Below are 20,867 nucleotides of genomic sequence, written 5' to 3' on the forward strand. Positions count from 1 at the left end.
TGAAGAGACTATAACCACTGTGGTGAAGAATCCACGTATGCGGCGGCACAGATCCCCTGGCCTGACTCTGACCGGTGCCCACCGCTCTGAGACCTCCACCCCAGAACTCCCCACAGCCAGGCCCAGGAGGATGTTCACTCCTAGAAAGACCACCATCCCGACTCTGTGCGTTACTGAGCCCGAAGGCGCCGCGGCCCGTTCTGTGGAAGGGAAACCCCGGTGGGTTGAGGTAGAGGAGGTTATCGAGTACAAGGTGAATAAATCCCCCAGGCTGCCAAGGAGGAGAGGCATCTCGCCCGCAGGGTCGGATCGCTCGGGCACTCCCTCCAGACCTAAAAGGTCTCCACCGGAAAACCCAAACGCCAACAATTCCAACAATAAGCTGGTGGAGCAGGCGCAGCTGCAGGGGGATGGTGGCAACCAGTCGCTCCCCTGGGACGAAGAAGGGGTTAATCCTCCCGGCGGTTCTGCCTCTGGGGACCCAGAGTTCCCAACTTTCCAAACGCTAGCTGGAGAGGACAGTTATGAACTAGATGATCAGGAAACGGTCATATTTGAACCTGAAGACGAAGATAATGATTACGGTTCTTTCACAAAGCAAGAACCCAAGATCCTGAAACAGGGAGATCGGGTTTTGACCCTTGAGGATTTGGAGGATTACGTTCCAGGGGAAGGAGAGACCTACGGCGCTTCTGGCACCCAGAACGTCACACCTGAGACCTGTGAGATCTCTGTGCTTCAGAGGGAGATTGGCGGCTCCACGGTGGGACAGCCGGTGCTTCTTAACGTGGGGAGGCCCGTCGTGGTCCCGCAGCAGAGGAGCGGCTTCTTCACCCGCTTCAGGGAGCATCTGTCCAGCAGCCTTTTTGCCAGTGGAGCCGGTGGAGCCCAGTCAACGACAGAGAGGCCCGTCCCCATCCAAGTGAGCCAGGCCAAGCTGGAAGTGAAGCCTTCATACTACTCAGAGGTGCAGCGAGTGGAGGGCAGGCAGAGGAGTTTTAAAACCAAAGTGTCAACTCAGACCTACGGCTACACATCGGTAGGAAACCCGGTCACGCTTCAAATCCGAGATAACGTTTATCACAACCAGTAGAATCACACATTTGCTAAGACAACCCTCTTAGTCTTAAATAGGATTTAGACAACACCACACAGACCTGAAGTATGTTTATTGCATTTGACAAACCATTCCACATTAAAGCTTCCCCGTAGATAACGGCGCCATCAACAGGCTTTGTATCAAATGGTTAGTCAGATTGGTTTTAAACTAGCTGAGCTGAAAAACTGAGGCATGTTTGTGAAAATGTGAGCAGATTTGTGCTGTAAAGTATACGTAGCGGACACAAGTATCACTTCTCCATACTTTTCATGAAATCACAAATCCTTACAAACTGATCCAGGATTATTTCTGACAGTGACTCTCAGAGATGTAAGCATGCCGTGCATTTACATATCTGTGGGCTTTCCAGTTTTGTTTTGTACCTTTTTAAGTTCCTTCTGTACCGTTGCAGTGCCTTGGATTTCAGAATCAGCAAACATTGGTACCATTGCACTACAGCGGTTCTACAGGGTTCATTTAAATATTCAACCCTGATTGTGTTGACTGATTTAGACTGATTGTACTCCAGTAGCTGACAAATGCAATTTATGCTGTGGTTAAGCTAGTAACTTTGGATGAATCAAACGTTTGTGAATGACTTCTATGTCAGACATGACAAATACATCAATGAGTACTGTAGGTAAACAGTCAGTGTGATCTCAGTGACTGCACTGGTTGATCGTGTAGTCAATAGTTGTGCAATGAATGTCATTCTGATGAGTTTAGATGTTGTGTCCATTATTGCAGTGCAATGACCTGTGAGTTCACAGCATATTCATACTTACATGTATGCCATAGATGCTTAGACGAGTGACTGCATGTATTTGCTTTCCCAAAGCAGATGTTCTTGTGCAAAGTAACCAAAACCATCACGTAGTTGATTTCAAGCTAATACAAAATACTTGGATCACAGACATTTAGAAAAGTGGCTAGAATAACTAGACGTGTGGTGTTATTGTTTTAACGCATTTTAGTAAAGTGCAAATATGTTATTTCCTCATTTTAAAAGGCACTAAGAGCATGTACTGGTTTCTCCTGTACCTGTAAGGTTTGTCTATTCAGTTTTGAATCTGAATTACACTGAAATAAATATTTTTGTGCCAGTAACTTTTGTACTGTAACATTTATTGTCTCAACAGATAACATTGTTTAACTGCTGGATGTCAATGAATGTAAGAAATAAGTTTACGTCACAGTGTTACAACAGCTGGTTAAGATTAAATGGCAAACCAAGTGTATGCATCTCATTTAGCATGATAGAACATTTGCAGAATAAATTTAAAGTGAAACTTTAAGCAACAAAACAGCAGCAACACAATTATCTGCACAATAGAATAGATGTTACAACTGTCTACTTACAAAACGTGCGTGTTTTGCAACTTTGAGGTTGGTGTATAGTGTGCTTGTGTCTAAGTAAAAGAGACATTTCTTTAAAGTAAAAAAGCTCCAATTCAAATCAATCAAAAATCCTGAAACTGCAATACACTACACACAATATAAAAGTAAAAAAATACAACTGTAAAATGGTTCTTTCCACCAAACAAAAGTTCTACATGTTTTCTGGCTCTGCTTTAATCCTAACTGAATCAAGTAGTTATCAAGTATGTTTTAACTTACATGTTTTCCCCATATAAATACACAGCCACCATGATTTCTAGAGAAGGGCTGATACACACGAAGCCCAGGAGTAAAACAAGTCACTGGTCGGGTCAGATTAAATGAACGTAGGTAAAGTCCCTCTTAGTGGTCCCTCAGGGGTCTCCTATTCTAATGCTAATTATACTCGAGGGAATTAGTTGTGTTATTATAATTTACGTTAAACCAGGAGACCAGAGGGCCAGGATGCAAGCAGCAAACCTTTGTTAAAATCCAAGAGTGAACAACCTGCATTCTGTCACGCATCAATCAATCAAGCATAATTGGAGTTCAGAAAAATAAAAACACGGAAAGAACAGTTAGTAAAAAAATAAAAACTTCCACGTTACAGTATGTTAACTTATAGTAAGAACTACTTCTAAACACTGTAAACCCTATTTAGAATATACATATATATCCACCAGGTCTAGAGACCACCATCGGAGGGAATGCACAAGACTGAAATGGAGGTCTGTGGTTTTAAGAGGAGTGGCTGCACGGGACGGGACAAAGTCAAGATGCTGCGGTCTCCTAAGAAGACGTGTTGATTTTCTTGACATTATTAATTTCCTACAGGGGGAAAAAAAGCAGTTAGTGCACAGTTCTTTGCCTTTAAGTTTAGATGTTTATTTGTGCCCAAAGTAATTCAAGTGGTTCTGGATCCACAGTTAAAATGGCCTTTAATGGTGATTATGTGAAATAACTCAATCTGCAACAGTAACTCACCTCAAGAAGAGTCTGTTTTAAATGCTCGTATGCGTCGTCCAAATTATCGTTGATAATTAGAACATCAAATACGCCAGGTTCTTTACCTAGGAAATAGAAAAATTGATTTAAAAGGTTTTTTTTTTTTTAAATGAATTAGTGTGAACTTGTTAATACTTACTGTACTCCATGTCCACTTTAGCTGCATGTAAACGCTTCTGGAGGCTCTCTTCAGACTCAGTTTTTCTGTCTCTTAAGCGCTTTTCCTGGAAAAATACATTCAGCTATGATATTCAGGATTGTAAGACTCTCAGAGCTTCCAAAGCCTCTCTGACTGTAGTGTTAAGCAAACTCCGCGCCACACCCTGGAACTGCCACGTTGTCGGATGTTTATATCTACTCAGTGAACTGCATTTCCATGCTCTCTCACCAGGACGGCCATGGAGGGTGGCTGGATGGAGATGTAGAGGGGGTTCAGGTCTGTCTTTTTGATGTTCCTCACACCCTGCATGTCAATGTCAAGTATGCAGATGAGGTTCGCGGCCTGCACAGCTTGCACCGCAGCTTTACTCGTCCCGTACATGTTCCCCGAAAACACCGCGCTCTCGATGAAGTCCCCCCGGTCGATGCCCGCCTGCATCGACTCCTTTGTGACAAAATGGTAATCTGAAACACAAATTAAAAGGCACGGGGTATTATGTAAATGAAGCTACAAAACCACCCTCAGATTCACCACAGCTGTAGTTTGAGTGACTCATCACAGGAGGAATATGTGGTACCTTTGCCATTCTCTTCTCCAGGTCGAGGATTTCTTGTTGTGTCTGAGAACACAATGAAAGTCCAATTTTAATTAAATGCTTATAACCAAGTATCATATCATAGACTGGATGACTCACGGGAGACGCTGAAGCCAAAGACGCTTTCATATTCTTTCATGAGCTTCTTCAACAGAGTGCTCTTCCCTGCCCCGGACGGGCCGCTAAACACCACAGGCCTTGGTCCCGGTCCAGCCATAGCTGTGAGAGAACAGAGCGGAGCATTGGGAACAAGCTGCTGAAGCTAGCGGAACGATTTCCATGAGTAATCACAGGGATAAATCCAGCCTTGTACAAATGCTGAGGCAGCCCAACATGTTTAGACAGGTCACAATTAAGTAAGTGGGATGCACATGGTAGAAATGATAAGCCAGCGATTCTCAAGGGGGTAACAACGTTACCATGGTGCTGCTGAGGAGATTCACTAACTGGGGTTCCACTTGTAAACGTAGAAGAGAACAGAGCTGCTAAGAACTAATAAGACCCACAAAAATCTGCCTTCAATAAAGTCACATTCACAATCAAGTAAAATAAATTAACTTAACATTCTCCCTGCATCTAAAGGTATACAGCCAGTCGCCCTCTAAAGCCTGTAAATCACGCAGAACTTGTTCTACACACCCACATGTAGATAGTTTAACAACGTTCTACTGCGATACATACTACAAAATACTTCTTTTAGTACCCACAATCTTTCTTTAAACTACTCCAAAAAAGGAGGAAGCAATATCAACAGGTTTCCTCCTTACCGTTCATGAGCAAAACAAACAGCCCACGCAGACGAGGAACCAGGCAAATGGGGAGGGTGTGACTATGTGTGTGTGTGTGTGTGTGTGTGTGTGTGTGTGTGTGTGTGTGTTGTGTGTGTGTGTGTGCGCACAGGGAGGAGTGAACGACGGAGGACTGGAACATGGTTACGTCCCAAAAATATCAGCGAGTAAAACACGCTTGTGAAATTACACATAACTGGAGGCTGAGTCTGTGATCAGAAGAGGCGGAAACAATGCAGTAGAGCAGGAAGTAAACTGTGAGTCACTAGTATGTGAGAAGCTACAAAGAAAAGCTCAAATTCACCGGTTAAAGAGCTGCTGCTTGTATCAGCCCTATTGGTTCTATATGACATTCACCAAACATTTGTCTAATCCATCTTCATAAAGTAGGTGGACTTCACTGGAATCGAGGAAAAAGAAACACCCTTCTATCTGAACTGGATGCAATAACATTGTATTTATAGGTGTCTTCCTCACAAATTCCTCCCATAACCAGTAATGAGGCTTATAAGGAGCAGGAGGGCCTTCAATGGGTCAGGGAATAATATGTGCACACTTCAGTATCATGCTGCACATTTTGCAATTTGTATTGGCAAAGCTTTTTTATAATTTGCAGTTTCATTTTTATAGTTTGTAGTTACTTTAACAACAATTAACCGTAATTAAATAATCGGAGCAGCATGATGGGAAATGAATGAGCAGCACAGAGCTGACACTAATTGGTAGCTGCACTGTTCATTAAATCAGATCCACTAAATTTCATGTGAAGAATCAGGTGACATCTATTACATGCCACTAGTCCTGTACATGCTTATCTTGTAAAATAGCATTTTCTTGTCAAGTGAGAGTCACAAGTGTGTACAATTAGGTGCCAGAAGTATCCGATGGATACAAACCACTACACTGGGCACTGCTATGTGCACTTTGACTCACTGATAAGATGAGTAATAAAGTGACTTACACACAGGATGAACAAAGGTGGAGAAAATAGACAAGGAAAAAGATGCTTTTGACTGTAAGATAAGTGACCAGCACAGTCAAGATCTTTTTATGAGAGAGAAAAAAAGAGCTTTATCTGTGATTAAATTGCTCAATCATTTTAGAGCAATACTGAAATCAAAGATTATCATGTCTGACATTACATGATAAGACATGATAAGAAGATAAAGGTCAGAGACAGACCACACATACAAAACAGGAGAAACTGGGAGAGTTGTAAGTTTGAAATAAAACACAACTCACAAGTTTGAAACAACTTATTTTTGACATACTTTCAAAAACTGTGGACAAATGCTGCATATGCAAAAATTTTAGGGTGATCACATCAAATAATGTAGGTTTAGTAGAATGTTATATACATTTGTGTCCACAGAAAAATGGAAAAAAGACATACATCTTATATATTATATGTTATAACTGACCTTTTTCCACAGAGATAATGGAATATAACCACTTACCATTATTTGCAGCACTAGTGGCTTCTAAAGAGTAATAATTAACACACTATATGGTATTAACACGTGAGAAAACAACGACTAGATATTTTAAGGATTACGGTGAACTAAGTTAATGCAGCTCGCTAAACGTGTTAATGTTGTATCTCCATAACACCACAAACAATTGAAAGGAAATGAATGGCAGCCTCACATCTTATGCGATCTGCAAACCTGTGAGGCGCTACGGCGATAAATAAACGTCGTACCTGAAAATACCCTGGAAAAATATCTCATGTACATTCGGAGTAACGTTAGTCCAGGGTTCTGTTTGCGTCTCCGGAGGATTTGCTGCCTCCGCTGCTGCTGCTCCGTTTCCCTGCTCTGAGAGCCATTAGGCGAAACGGTGCCTCCTACGTCATCACTGCGAGCCAAAACAGCCACACGTCACGTTCACGAGCGTCGGGAAAGTGCGCGACTGAACACAGAAACGTGGATTTTCGTTTTGATTATCCACCGAGAACATATAAAACCACAGAAAATTACAAGAAATACTTGCGGAGTACTGGTAGCTACAGCTTCGTCAAAGGGAAGGCACAGAACAGCACAGTTAGACACGCGTTTAATGTTATAAGTCACAGTAACGTATTGCTATTAGCATTAGCTTGGGTTCTACGAGGCTTCTGTGAATCCTTCAGGATGAAATAATTCAAACGTGTCACTTTTACCAACATTAGCAGTCGTCGCAAGCATTAATAGTAATCACTCTGCTTCGATCAACAAAGGGGGTCAACTTACTGCAAACGCGCGGAGGACTGAATGTTGGAGGCCTGAAGTTAGAGCCTAAAGTTAGCCCGCTAAGCTAACAGCAGACAACGAGTTCTTTTGCACGCGTTCCGAGCCACTATCAGAAATGTTTGGGTCTTCAAGATCTGGAGGAGTTCGAGGCGGACAGGACCAGTTCAACTGGGATGACGTAAAAGTCGACAAACACAGGGAGAACTATCTGGGTAAGAGCAGACGGCTATCAGCGCTAACAGACCGCTGTCAGACAGCGACATCAACCAACGGCTAAAGCAAAGTCTCGGTGCGGGGCCTTTCCGTACCTTTTGTTGCACACTCCCTCATCACACACCGTCTGAGCTGCTGGTTTTGGTCTCGTTTTGCACTTTAACGACGGGTGCTGACTTTGGTTCCTTTTCTCACCGAGCTCACTGGGCAGCCAGCGTGTCAGCATGTCACACACCAACTACGTAGCGCCCACCGCAGCTGTGACCTAAAAAGATAACAGTGGAATTACATAACATGACCGTCAGATAATCACGTTTTGGGGCCCGAACCCCAACTAACCAGTGGTTTGTGTACAATGAAAAGCTTGTTTTAACCAGACAAACCTTTCATAACTCAGATGAGTTTTGTTAATATGTAGAACGACGAATATTAATTTGCAGATCGAAAACGACACTGCACAATATAATGTTTTCACTTCAGGAGGTCTGCATAATGAATAGCTGCAAACTTCAACACAAACCTGTTGATATTTGAGGAACCATTAAACCCATTGTTCAGGTTTCTCCCTTGTTGTGGGATGTGGAAATTTAATTTGATCCTCCAAACCTGGAAGCTGTGTTGTGTCACAGTTCAGTATAGTGTGTAAGCCGTATGCTGTAATGTTGCTCATCATCACATTTCTTAATTCTTATTGTGTTGTTTCCAGGGAACTCTTTGATGGCACCAGTGGGACGGTGGCAGAAAGGCAAAGACCTGACATGGTATGCAAAGAACAAGGGCAGAGATGCTTTGTCCAAAGAGGAAGAACTTGCTGCCGTCAAGGCTGCAGAACATGACGCAATGATGGCTGCACTGTATGTATCACCTCCTATGGCCAATTAAATTCATGACATGTGAAATAGGAATAATCTTTTCTTATATTCTTTGTTTAGAGGACACAAGAATATAAAGAGGCAACCGACTGGCCTGACCAAAGAGGTTTGGCATGAACTCATCTTGATGATGTCAGTTCATTTTGTGATGTTATATTAATATCATTTCCCCTCTTTTAAAAACCAGGACCTTGTAGAGGTTTGCCGAAGGGAAGAAGTGGATGGCGAAGAAAAAAATGTGGACCGTGTCTCGGGCTTGGGAAGCTCAAGGTAAACTTGTTTTATCTGTCCTTTTGAGACTAAGACTTCATTCTGTTGTTTTGGCTATTAAAGTTTACAAAAATGTTCCTCTTTACATTGAAGTGGTTTGTGATGTGTCTTAAGAAGTGTTTGTTTTTAACTATAGTGTGGGGTCAAGGAAACTGGCACTGTCTCAGAAAGAAAAAGAGGCTGCTAAAATGGGCTTGCAAGTTTTTACAGTAAGTTATTATTATTTAAATATTAAATATAACTTTTTTAAAAATAGAAGCTCGGAAGAAAAATAAAAGGGCATTTTCTTTACAGCACCACAAGACTGAAGGCCGTACAGAAACCTTGACTAAAACATCTGAAAGTGCAGAAAAAAGAGAGGAGGAGCAAAGGTGAGCATGCGAAATATATTCAGACTCAAGAAGCATAAATGTTAGGATATATTCTGGACATGTGACCTTGTTTTTTTTTTCATGTATAATCATTACTTTTACTTTATAGACATGAAAGCAAAAAGAAAAAGAAAGAAAAAAAGAGTAAAAAGGACAAAAAAAAGAAGGAAAAAAAGAAGAAAAGGGAACGAAGAGACTCTTCATCCTCTGACTCGGACGACAACAGAAAGAGGTTGGGTCATTTACTCATTTGGATCTGATGGTAGTAGTCACCTGCTGCAGAGAGAGAATAAACAGATAAAAGCTAAAACATTAAAGAGCTGGGTATTGGTTGTTATGTGGATGTGCTGCATGAGCTTTTCTCTGTCGGCACTAGAGGGCACTGAGGCTCTGTCCAACACATACGCTCAACAAAAGGTCTTAAAAATCACATCTACCATGACATGTGTCATGTAAACTGAGAAGATAACGATCTCAACACTATTGCACTTTTCACAAATTTGTGTGAAGATGATGAGTCATTTGATTTAACATGATAGTAATTATCATCAATAAAGACATTTTTAAATGTGTTTATTTTATTAATACGTTGGACAGTTACATTAATTTCCAGGTGCCACTTTGTTTTCTGTATATATGTCACCATAACGCTCATCTGCCAGCTTCTTCCTCCCCAGCCTCACAGCATCATGCATGATCCCCTCCATGACCCAGTCATTGATTGTTTGTTTCCTTTCACTCGTCAGGCACAAAAAGGACCACCATCATCATAATCCATCATACCACAGTCAGAGTGGAGCCAGGTCCCATGACAGCCATTCAAGGGGGGGAGCAAAGGCCGAGCACCAGCCCTCCTACCCCCATCATCGACACAAGCGCCATGACACAGACTCCTCTGATGGGGGGTCTCCTGTCCCCCGTAACCCTGCCAGCCACAAGACGGCCCCTGCTGGTGCCGCACAAAGCCACCGGCGGCGCCACGACACAGACTCGGACGACTAATGTCCTTCCCATCCCCCAAAAGACACGGTGATCTCCAGGTCCTGCAGACCTCATTTACCCTGCACAGACAAATGAACTGAGGATGGAGGCAAGTCTGCCCAACATGGTCCTGTGGTTGTTGTGTTGAATTTGACAGCAACACACGTTATGGGATAATATCACATAAGAAGCGATTGTCTGTACTTCAGAGGTTGTTTTGGGGGTTTGATTTATCAGTCCAGTCAAGATCAGGTATTGCAGGTAGAATTATTGTATTCCTAAGTCCTGCCCTTGTGTTTTTTTTCTTCTCAGGAAATCTTATTACATTTTAGGCTAAAAAACATTGTTGCCACAAAAACATTTGTTTTTGTACAACGTTAGTGTTAATCACAGCTTGAATACAGATTTAATTATTATTCTGTGTCAGTGTGAAGAATCTCCTTTTTAATAGCCATATGTTGAAATACATAAATGTCATATTTTTTGTTTAAATTTTCCAAAATGAAGAATACCTTTTAAAAAACAATTAAGGATGTCTGGTCAATTTCTTCCAAGATGCTCCCTGACTTTTTTTATTCTTGCACATGTCCCACATCCCACTACTCAGCAACTCTTTTTTTTTTTTTTTTTTTCCTAATCATGCCAGCTCTCCTTAATCCCTCACCGTTCTAGGTTGAGCTCCCTGACTGATGTGATACCATTGGAATGCTCTTCACTGGTCATAATAGAGTGTAGTGTTTGCATTTCCCTTGAATTGGCCTGAAAGAGAGTATTCTGCTGGCTGGCACCTGGGGGTGCACTAAAAAAGAGCAAGGCATTCATAAAGAAGAGTGCAAAAAACCAGACTGGTCCTTTTATATGGCCGAGTACCGTTAGACCGCCACACACAAACCCAGCTGATGGAGCAGCAGGAGAGGAAGCCAGACAAAGCCACCCTATGAGGAACCCAAGACTTGGACTCCCTCCCCTTTCACCACCACCATACTCTCTTACCATGTTTTATAGGCTTGGCTGCATTAACCATAGCAGCCTAATCAACCTGCAAGAATGCTGTTCTGGTACCACTCCTGCACAATGCAGAACAGGTTGTGCACTGCACATTACGGCTTTGGGCTAAACTCTGGTAGGTTTCTATTAAGATGCGCAGTCACATTCCTCCCAGGTCAGCACTATAGGTCACTATGACACCAGATTTCAGGCCTGTTGCTAAATTTTAGCATTGTTTACAAGTTATCATCCTTGTTAGTTGTGAAATTAATCACTTTTAATCTATTATTTTTAAATGATAAATCTGGGAAGACGCTATAACAATTACAAGTCATCCAAGCTTGATATGACATTTGTCTAAATGAAGTGTTTATAGTAACAGACTAAAATGTTGGGACTGCACCTACATCACACACCTTAACATCCCATAATTTATTGCATAAAGGGAAACAATATCAGCTGCAAAACCTTTTTCCCCAGTCAATTTAATTTCAATCATCACAAAAAAGCTTCACATAACAGACAAACTTTAGAGATTAACTTATTTTTCAGACATTAAGACAATCAAATCAAATGTTAAATGCACAAATAAGAGCTCCTCAGAGCAGTAAAGTAATACACACACACATTTCAGAAAAGATGCTTGAAAATAAGAGGCAACATTTATCCAACAACGTCCTTGTACAACTATTTCTTTACCCAAACTATAATGTGCTGCAAAAAGACCAGATAATGAAAATTGATTTAAAAATTTTGTTGAAACCGATTTTGTATTGCTATGAAAATGCATTTTCCTAGTTTTTAACCAATAAGTCCAGAGCCTTTGATGAGGGAAATATTGATGTTGTAGTGTGTAACTCTGTAGTTCCAATTACCTCACACAGTACAAGCCTGTTGAAACAAGTGCTGTTCCCATGCAGCCTAAAGATGTAAACACCCAGTAAGTCTGCATGCCTGTCAACACCAACCGATAAAGCCATTTGTTGACTACTGCAAATTCAGCACAAAGTCAGCCTGAGACTTACAAATACTAGAAACCTAATGCAGACTGCCTTTCAGACAGCCATATAGCAGGTAGATGTGAAGTCATCACAGTTTCCCTCAATTAAAGCAAGCCGATGTTCACAAATACAAGTTCTCAGTGCCAGTATTTCCTAAATTGATTTGGGGCCATTGTGTGTTCACGTTCAAGTAACCATTGTAGCAAAGTAGTGAATATGTCTATAATTCAGTTTATTTAATTAAAACCCCCATGATTACACACTACAGTACAAACGACCAGACTCAGATTTTATGAAGATAGTGGGACCAACACATGCTGGTAAATTATCATTCCCTGCCTCCCTTTACTTATTCAACATACACGGCTGCCAGACAGCCAGGAAGAGAAAAAAATAACCACAGTAGGATTTATTCAAGTGCAATAGCTGCCCCATTACCAAATATATTAACAGTTACATAAGTTTTACATGGAGCAATGAACTGCACCACATTCCTGTATGCTTGTGGTAATTGCTAATGTGAAGGCAGTTTACAGTACTTTTTTGGACAGGGTAATTCAGTTTTGCAACACCTTAGGAGTAGAGAACTAAGTAAGATATAGCTGTGGTAATTAATGATTCTTGAGCTGATTAGACAACCAGTCCAGTCCTTCATAGAGACCATCTCCAGTTGTGGCACAGGTTGCCTGAATGTACCATTGTCTGTTGCGTAGGGAGTGAAGATTCATCTTATCTGTGAGTTCTGCTGCATTCATCGCATTTGGAAGATCCTAAAAATAATGAGAAAACATTACCAGGGTGCCTTGCAAAAACAACAGAACATAACTGTTTTAGATATACTCCTGGTTTTATGAAGTATAACTTACTTGTTTGTTTGCGAACACTAATAGCACAGCGTCACGCAGCTCATCCTCTGCCAACATTCTCAAGAGCTCTTCACGAGCCTCTGTACAACGCTCTCTATCATTGCTGTCCACAACAAAGATGAGACCTGGAAGAAAGGCAAACACAAAAGTAATTTAAGGAAAAAGCAGTACATATTAAAACAATCCATTACAAAATGAAAAACAAAACAAACCCTGGGTGTTCTGGAAGTAGTGCCGCCAAAGTGGTCGAATTTTGTCTTGGCCACCAACATCCCACACTGTGAAACTTATGTTCTTGTACTCTACTGTCTCTACATTAAAACCTGGAGCGAAAAGGAATCATTTAAAAGAAGTTTTAATTTAACAATAAGACAGTAAACTGGCTTTGTACATTCTTGTGTTTGTTTGTTTAACATACCTATTGTAGGAATTGTGGTTACGATCTCTCCTAGCTTGAGCTTGTACAAAATGGTTGTCTTTCCAGCAGCATCAAGACCCACCATGAGGATCCTCATCTCCTTCTTGCCAAACATTTTAAAGAGGTTTGCAAACATATTCCCCATGATGGCTGGTGATGGGAATCTAATTGGCTAAGAAAATGAACCTGCGGAAAAACAGACTTTGTCAGGGATCAAAAACAATTTGGAATCGAAGGCCTAATACGAAAAAGGCAAAGTTAAACAGAAATTAATAAGGATTCACGTGCGGGTTATATCAACCGAAGTTGATACAACGCGTTTGATTTTCAGCGACCTGAGTAGCACGTATTCATTTTAAATGCAGGGCAAATATAACGATTGTGCGTTTACTACACAAGCCAAGTAACACAATGATTAATAAAGAACGACAAACGTAATAAATGTGCAAAGGATTTGACAGGAGCTCAGGTGGGGAGTAAATGCAGTTTACAGCTAAATGCTAAGGTCATGAATTAAGCTAGCAGTAAATTGCTAATGTTTTTATACCAAACGTACAGTTTGCTCTTGTGACGGGCTAGACATAAAGAGAGCAAGGTAGCAAAGGCCGCTCATTTGACCATTCTCATTAATATTTGCAAGGTGCTATGCAATACTCGAAGTTGTCCTACTGACAAACATTAGCTTGCTAAGGTGCCAGGCTAACGTCATCCGACAAGCTAGGTTGGCGTCTTTTGCACCGTATTCTTCTTTCTTTTGCACATTTGTAACTAAGACGTCAAGCTTTAATTCCAACATAACACAGCAAATATGTAGAAGACGTGGTGAAAACACAAAGGACTGGTTAAATCAGAAAGCTAACAAAAACATTACGGCTAACTCATATCGGCATATCAGCTCCCAGCCACTGCCGTCGTTGGCTCAGTATCTTATTGTAACTGCACTTTTAAAAATACACTCTTGTAGCTTTTCACAATTATACTATGCAAACAACCACAAACAAACTGACTTAATTCAAGTGTCTGTTTTACACTTACTGTCTGTATGTTTCCTTTCCTCTTCAAGGCGTTTCCTTCATCGGGAAAATGGAGACAATTTGACACGTCAGAGTTTCCGGTCGTAGATAATGAACAGAAGATGTCGCCCCCTGTGGCCGGGAGGACAATAGCGTCTGCAGCTCCATTGTGCGAGAAAAGGTTGGTCCGAAAATGAAAAACAAAACGGTTCTTGAAAAGAGGATTGTCTGGTAGATATTTTTTTATATTGTCTGCTCACTTCTGGGCTGCCTGTTTTTTTAATTAATTAATTGTGTTGCTTTCAACTACATAAAATAAAATAAAACATGCAGTGTGTTTACTGTGAAATATATCAATATGGTAATTCTATAAAGAATAATCCTCAAGTAGAATATTGTACAGCTGCACTGAAGTGAAGGAGCTTGAAAATGACCCTGATCCTGATCTTTATAAGTGAAATTACAGTCACAGTCATTACAGCATAGTGATGCACTTTATTAAGTCTAAATTAGGTGTGTGAACATAAAGCATGAAACACCAAGCATAAAGAATCACCAGTAAGCTGTTGAGCAGAAATTAGAAAGCCCAACACATCACAGTCTAACTAGATACATGTTATCCAGTGTTATTTCTCAACAAAATTTGACTTTTGTCTGTACAGCCCTTTCAAAACCTGTGAAGACACATCCTGATGTCATTTCCTTATTATCACACACACGATTATGTCACTCGGTTAAAAGTGTTGTTCAACTGAACTCGGTGACCAGGTGGCTCATCCCCACTCTACCAAGTTAAAACTGAAGTAACTCTGTTTATTTGGTGTTTAACTGTGGGCATCCATTTCCTCTAGGCCCAAGACTGTCGTTAGGAAGACGTCTAACAATGTCATTGTTGGTCCAGTTGAATTTTAACCAGGGTCAACTATGCCTGCTACCCCCAGCAGAGGGGGCAGCAGGAGGGGAGAAGGGCAAGCGGGAACAGCAGGAGGGGAGCAGGGTCTATAGTTGATGGTGGGCCACACAGTGAAGGCTCATAATACCGTCTCACTGTGCAACCATAATTTGTGGTTTTGCCCTGCCAAATGCCTGAGAGATCACTTTCAGCATATTTTCACAGCAACTGCTGTCTTTATGGAGGTGCCTACTGAGCAGCCACTGATTACGCTCTTGTGGCTTAGCTCAGATTCCTTCAGCAAAGTTACATTGTCTTTTTAGTTTCCTGTCACTCTTCAATTTGAACCGATGCAGTTTTCAAGCCAGCGTTACTGCCAAACAAACAGGATTTTAAATATAGATTTAAATCCTGCTGTGCTTGGCAGTGGGTCTCAGCGTGAAGAAGGTTAAAACACCTCCTGGGTTTAGAATCAATCTTTCTCTCTCTCGCTCTTGAAGATATTTAGATGAATTTTACCAAAGTACCACAGAAACTAACTGATCAAAACGGTTCAGGTGTCTTTGAGAGTGAACACAGAACCTTGATTCTGTTGGAAACTTATGGCGGTGAACATGAAGATTGTCTTAGTTTTAGACAAGGCTGAATCTTGAAAAGCAAAGCATGCACATATGTTGTAATGTGTTCATGTGTCATCTGCTATATTGTCTTTTGTTTCACAGTCACAGTTTTACAGAGTCGTGACTGAGCATTATCCTTTTTAGGGTTCGGCTGCACCAGTTGGACCATTATAAACCAACACTGAGCATAAATTACAGCATAACAACCTAATATTAAGTATTAATACTTCACATAACGTTTTTGATTTGATTCTTCTCAATGCAGCTAGACAAAAATGCAAAGACAAACCTTCAGGCAAATTACAGGTGCAGGTGTTGAGCTGTGACAATGAAGATCACCTTGAATGCATGAAATTGAATCCACCAAAATGACCTTTTATGACTGTTACACCCATCAATCAATTCACTACATGAACTATAAGACATCCATCCATTGGAGAATGATAGAAAATTGCTGAAAACATTCTTTTCAGCAAACCTCTGTTGATCAGATGAATTTTATAGACATAATATAGAAACTTCCAAAGGTCGGCTTCATTATGTAGAGTTGACCATAACAACGTACCATGTGGTGAGCTGTACGTACAGTAAAGATCCTTGGAGGTAGTGCTAAATCCATCTTTCCATGCACCACGGGCGAACGCAGCGGTAATCCATTCGAAGGGCTCTCCTCCTGCCTCCTATTCAGCTTCATAACCCACTAGATGCTGACAGTTGTGATGTGTAGACAGAGGACTGGAAAAAAAGGACAGTAGGGGGTGTATATATCGCACACAGCGCACACACCAACACACCAACACACCAACAAACAAATTCTGACGGCCCTGTTTGTGCACACGCTTAACAGCCTCCTCCAGCACATGCGCGCACAGACACACGCGCATTCGCTTTTTTTTGGTTTCAATTTTTTCAAATCTCTTCTTTATTTGGGGCGAGCGAGCCCCAGGGGCACCTGTTCACACCTGGGGGTGCCCCAGACCAGGCATTTACCGTAGGCCCGGGAGTTTTATTTAAGACGTGGTTCGTCGTAGCAGAAAAAAACACGTTTATGGTTCCATTCTAGGTCAATATACACTACGTGCATCACCGCGTGTGAGTTGTTACCCAAGTCGCTGACTCAGTCATGCCAAAATCAATATAAATTTATGGCTAATGAGGCAGAGAGCGAGCTTGTCTGTGGATTGTGAATGGAGAAGGGCTGCCAAGGAGCCAAACAGGCTTCGCAGTAGGAAGTCGGTCAGGATCTCGGTAGGGGCCTTGCTCCCCTCTGGGACAAGGCCTAGCGAGGATAAAAACGCTCAGTAAGGGGCTTGGGAACGCTGATCTGATGTGTGTGTGTGACAGGGAGGCAGAAGAGAGAATGTGTGTGTGTGTGTGTGTGTGTGTGTGTGTGTGTGTGTGTGTGTGTGTGTGTGTGTGTGTGTGTGTGTGTGTGTGTGTGTGTGTGTGTGTGTAATTTCATGAGCCTTCATGTTGCATTAAAGAGCTTCTTTTAGATTTGAAGTTTGCGCACACGCTGCATATGTTTTAATAATCTGAATTTTTATGAGAATAGATAAATTGGCCCTCGGGCGACCAATAGACTGCTGTGTGAGTCGTACAAAGGAGCCGGTTTGGGCTGAGTGGTGCTGGAACTCAGATGGACAGGCATGGGATGCCTCCCTCTGCGTCTCATGTACTGGATTATAGTTTGGGCAAAATCCCAAAGGAGGTGTGAAGCAGGAAACAAACCGAACATTATTACAACAACCCGGCATCGTTGCCATGAGAGGATCCACGCTGGCTTCGTCCATTGGCAACAAGTGCCAGTGGGCACCCTACCCCACGCCTCTCACAGTAGGGGGCGCTACAGAGAGCGAGGCAGGCCGGGGCAAAAGGATAAATGTGCGCCAGTGTCGCCTGCCAATCACCTTTGTGTGGTGATTGTCGGTGGCCTGAAAAGGTCGTTAAGGGGATTTACATAACATTTTGCACTCCGCCTTGAGTACATACGGAAACGTTTGATTCCATATTGAGTTGTTATGGCGTGAAGATTGTGCACATTAGCATTTTGACAGCACGGCTGTTGGGAACAAGGGTGATGTAGTTACTGGTTGGATGCCTGCAAAAGGCCTCTTTTCCCATCTCTGGGGCCCCAGATGATTCTTAATGATATTTGTTTTCATTTCACACGTGACCCTTTTATTCCCCCAATCACAATGGACGTGGGATCCATTGGTGTCAATGCGGGATGTCCGGGGACATCCGTGACAGATGGTTGAGAAAAGCTCTCGGAGGACGCACTTCCTCAGAAAGGACATGGGGGCCTCTGGCCTGGGAGGGGGAGTGTTTTAAGAATGGGAATTGCTGGCTTGCAGGATGTGGGTATACTGGCAAGGTGTACGGGTACACATAGAACCCAAGTCCATGCCAGGGAACTGGATTTTCTGCTAAAGGATGACTTGGTTGGACGTGAGGTTACCATGGTCCAGTTCTTCAAATTCCCAGCAGCCATTAAATGACCTACATTTACCCGGACGTTTCAGCACCTTCGATGAACTTAGAGGCGTTTTGACTGGAGTAATATTTGCAGCTACGTCTGTCGCTCCGGCTTTGATAATTGCTTCAACCATCTACACAGGCTCTGATAAGCCTTTGCGAGATTAAACAATAGTTAGGATCAAGGTATTCCTTTAAAAGACTTTTTGTTTCTTTCAGTGGGTTGGTTTGAAGTCGATTCATGTTTGATATGTATACAGGTTTTAAGGTTTATCCCACCCCTGCTCCCTGTTCTAAATCCAGCTATATCCCATTGGAGGAGGCATCAAAGATTAAAGTGTGAACCTGTTGCACCTTGGGGTAGATAATTGGGTGGAATGCGCAGCATGTCGAAGCAAGGCCTCGAGGACAACCAGCGCCGATCAAAACCTGCAGCACTGAACCCGGGTCGATGTCCAGACTGGGCATTTGGGTTTTCCACTTGTTGATACCCGATTGGTTGTAATGTGTGTGGCTGGTGTTTCTCCTGGATTCATGCACGTGGCTCAGTGGCCTGGCTGCTCCTACGGTGGTCCAGGTATGCTGTTCTTTTATTGCTACTGACTATAACCTGCTCCACTTGTTGAGCTGGTTGAAAAAGTGAGGTTCCATTCTGAAAGTTCCCTCACAAGCAGTTCACAAGCACAACTGATCAACCCCTTCTATCATGTGTATATACACATTCAGCACGTAAGCAGCATTGTCAGAGTGTTGCTTCTTTTGTGTGTGTGTGTGTGTGTGTGTGTGTGTGTGTGTGTGTGTGCGTGCGTGCGTGCGTGCGTGCGTGCGTGCGTGTGCAGGCTGCTTGCCGGCGCACCTGTCTGCCCGGAGGCTGAAAAGGCTACAGCTTCTCATTTCTGGCTGGCACTCGTGTGGTAATGCATTAGAGGGCTTGTCATTGTAGTTTATGGAAGGCCCCTGACAAGCTATTTGACACTCCTGACAGGGTCAGAGGTGTCAACCTGCTCAGGCTGACAGGGAGATGGACACATAAGGACACGGGCGAATTAGGCTGCTACTTGAGTCAATTGCAGTGTGCAGCCCTGGGGCACTTTGCTGCTCCACCACTACAGTCTGGATGTAATTACATTTAAAGGAAAAATCTGAAATGCAGATAATTTCCCTGTTTTTATGATCTATGCAGCACATTAGATCATCAATTGTAATATTGTTGCTCTTTAGTTTCACTATTTAAGTTTTCCTGCAAACATTGACCAGGGTAGAATAAAACATTATGTGTGGATAGGTTTAAATATTGTATATAATATATTCACTTAAATAACTGGGGGCTTGTTAACAATTTAGCTGAAACTGCAGAGGACGAAAATAATGGAACAATGAATTCTAAAGTCTCAAATCCTTGTTAAGACCCTCTATCTTTCAAACTAAACTGGATCACACCAAGAATCTCCTATCCCTTTATCCCGTTTAGATCCTCTAATCCTGCTGCCATTTTTCATTCTTTTTCTTTTGCTCATTTCAAATGGCAACTGTTTGGTTGTCCGGCAGTGGAACGTTGAGAATTTGTCCTCTCCATGAAAAGAAAGTAACTATATTGAAGAAAGGAAGAACAGCTTGACAGAGCCAAGAATGCTACGGATCTCTTTAAGTCCTATAATGAGATGTTTTCTCTGCTCGGAGCTTGTATTGACATGGAGACTAATGATTTCCACACAGTAATAGATTGAGAGCGTAATGCACAGGGTGGGAAAGACAACATGAAGTGATTTGAGCTGTAGAGTAGCCAAGATGCTCAGTGCCTCTCTTTGTATGGGATGTGAAGAGCTTTAATGATAAACACAAATACACGCCGAGTCTGCATCTATCTTCACAACCAGTGTGGAACTGAAGGTAACATTTCACAACAAATCTGTGCAGGACCTAATATTTTCTTTTTAACCCAGAAGCAGCTAAGAGATTTTAGAAAAACAGCACTATACGAAACTTTCCTGCAGTTCGAGACCTTCCAATTAGGGACTAATGTTATCTGTATTAACCCTTCGCCCCCTCGCTGACTTAGCTTTATTGAGGGAAGGGCGAGGGGGTTGGGGTTGCATCAATAAAAACAGCACTAAAAAGCAATTACAGTGCTGTGAAGAATGGGACTTGTCAGTAATTTGCTGTCTAAAACCGAGGAGATTGCAGGTCTGGGGCCGATTGGAATTCTGAGCCTGCAGTGCAGTGTGGGAAAAGCAGTGGGAAGGCAAGCACCACCCTTTGTGAGGTAATTACTGGAACTACCAGAGGCCAGCGCCTGTCCCTGCTAATGATAACCCCACTCCTCTCCCCTGCTAGTCACCTTGCCATTGATATAGTCAATATCATTCACTCAGGATGCATCCAGATCCAGATGAATTTAGATCGTGCATGTTTTTAAAATTCTTTTTGACGTTCAACAGAAAAGCTACATATATATGAATAAATATCTTAAAAAGAAAAACCCGCTAGCAATTGTAATGTATGAGTAAATTTTCTCTTTATGATTTCCAGGAAGTCGAAAATACTGTTTGTTTCTATATTATTATGCTATATCCATAAAGACCAATGGCAAAAAAGGTCATAATATGAGTTTAATACTAAGGATTAAATAA

The 20,867-nt window shown here is 42.1% G+C and overlaps 4 protein-coding genes and 1 long non-coding RNA gene across 23 annotated transcripts in view; 3 read left to right on the plus strand and 2 right to left on the minus strand.

Moving 5' to 3' along the window:
- Positions 1-2,206, plus strand: part of obscnb (obscurin, cytoskeletal calmodulin and titin-interacting RhoGEF b) — a 34,406-nt gene extending 32,200 nt beyond the window's left edge. For all 15 annotated transcript variants that reach the window (XM_029132379.3, XM_029132381.3, XM_029132382.3 and 12 more), the window contains one exon: positions 1-2,206. In XM_029132379.3, the coding sequence (XP_028988212.1) occupies positions 1-1,093 (1,093 nt within the window). In that variant the 3' untranslated portion in view covers positions 1,094-2,206.
- Positions 2,204-16,456, minus strand: guk1a (guanylate kinase 1a). 5 transcript variants are annotated; one of them, XM_029132399.3, is made up of 8 exons: positions 16,325-16,456; positions 7,564-7,733; positions 4,336-4,455; positions 4,219-4,260; positions 3,870-4,105; positions 3,621-3,705; positions 3,461-3,546; positions 2,204-3,304 (listed from the first exon to the last, which is right to left on the minus strand). In XM_029132399.3, the coding sequence occupies exons 2-8, from the start codon at positions 7,583-7,585 to the stop codon at positions 3,266-3,268; spliced, it is 630 nt and encodes a 209-aa protein (XP_028988232.1). In that variant the 5' UTR covers positions 7,586-7,733; positions 16,325-16,456; the 3' UTR covers positions 2,204-3,265. The 5 variants fall into 5 exon arrangements, with proteins under 5 accessions (XP_028988232.1, XP_028988234.1, XP_028988231.1 ...); XM_029132401.3 differs by lacking the exons at positions 7,564-7,733; positions 16,325-16,456 and adding an exon at positions 7,256-7,396; XM_029132398.3 differs by lacking the exons at positions 7,564-7,733; positions 16,325-16,456 and adding an exon at positions 6,727-6,881.
- c17h1orf35 (chromosome 17 C1orf35 homolog) lies at positions 7,333-10,488 on the plus strand. Its single transcript, XM_029132396.2, has 8 exons — positions 7,333-7,467; positions 8,175-8,322; positions 8,401-8,446; positions 8,528-8,610; positions 8,747-8,819; positions 8,905-8,981; positions 9,091-9,213; positions 9,728-10,488. The coding sequence occupies exons 1-8, from the start codon at positions 7,371-7,373 to the stop codon at positions 9,981-9,983; spliced, it is 903 nt and encodes a 300-aa protein (XP_028988229.1). The 5' UTR covers positions 7,333-7,370; the 3' UTR covers positions 9,984-10,488.
- On the minus strand, positions 11,417-14,392 carry arf1 (ADP-ribosylation factor 1). The gene is made up of 5 exons (XM_029132404.3): positions 14,270-14,392; positions 13,235-13,420; positions 13,029-13,139; positions 12,817-12,941; positions 11,417-12,720 (listed from the first exon to the last, which is right to left on the minus strand). The coding sequence occupies exons 2-5, from the start codon at positions 13,377-13,379 to the stop codon at positions 12,562-12,564; spliced, it is 540 nt and encodes a 179-aa protein (XP_028988237.1). The 5' UTR covers positions 13,380-13,420; positions 14,270-14,392; the 3' UTR covers positions 11,417-12,561.
- The window catches only part of LOC129603295 (uncharacterized), a 25,740-nt gene continuing 19,168 nt past the window's right edge, over positions 14,296-20,867 (plus strand). Inside the window, exon 1 of the long non-coding RNA XR_008693058.1 lies at positions 14,296-14,428. This is a non-coding gene — a long non-coding RNA (uncharacterized LOC129603295). The remainder of the gene's footprint in view (positions 14,429-20,867) is intronic.

This window comes from Betta splendens, chromosome 17 (assembly GCF_900634795.4).
Source record: "Betta splendens chromosome 17, fBetSpl5.4, whole genome shotgun sequence".
Taxonomy (NCBI): domain Eukaryota; kingdom Metazoa; phylum Chordata; class Actinopteri; order Anabantiformes; family Osphronemidae; genus Betta; species Betta splendens.

Coding starts and splice junctions, on each gene's coding strand:
- arf1 (XM_029132404.3), bottom strand. CDS start 13,379: ATGGGGAATATGTTTGCAAACCTCTTTAAAATGTTTGGCAAGAAGGAG. Junction 12,942..13,028: donor CTACTTCCAGAACACCCAGG/GTTTGTTTTGTT, acceptor CCTTTCTTCCAG/GTCTCATCTTTGTTGTGGAC. Junction 12,721..12,816: donor TAGTGTTCGCAAACAAACAA/GTAAGTTATACT, acceptor CATTATTTTTAG/GATCTTCCAAATGCGATGAA.
- c17h1orf35 (XM_029132396.2), top strand. CDS start 7,371: ATGTTTGGGTCTTCAAGATCTGGAGGAGTTCGAGGCGGACAGGACCAG. Junction 7,468..8,174: donor ACACAGGGAGAACTATCTGG/GTAAGAGCAGAC, acceptor TGTTGTTTCCAG/GGAACTCTTTGATGGCACCA. Junction 8,982..9,090: donor AAAAGAGAGGAGGAGCAAAG/GTGAGCATGCGA, acceptor TTTACTTTATAG/ACATGAAAGCAAAAAGAAAA.
- guk1a (XM_029132398.3), bottom strand. CDS start 6,760: ATGTACATGAGATATTTTTCCAGGGTATTTTCAG. Junction 4,261..4,335: donor CTTTGGCTTCAGCGTCTCCC/GTGAGTCATCCA, acceptor TTGTGTTCTCAG/ACACAACAAGAAATCCTCGA. Junction 3,305..3,460: donor TAAAACAGACTCTTCTTGAG/GTGAGTTACTGT, acceptor TTCCCCCTGTAG/GAAATTAATAATGTCAAGAA.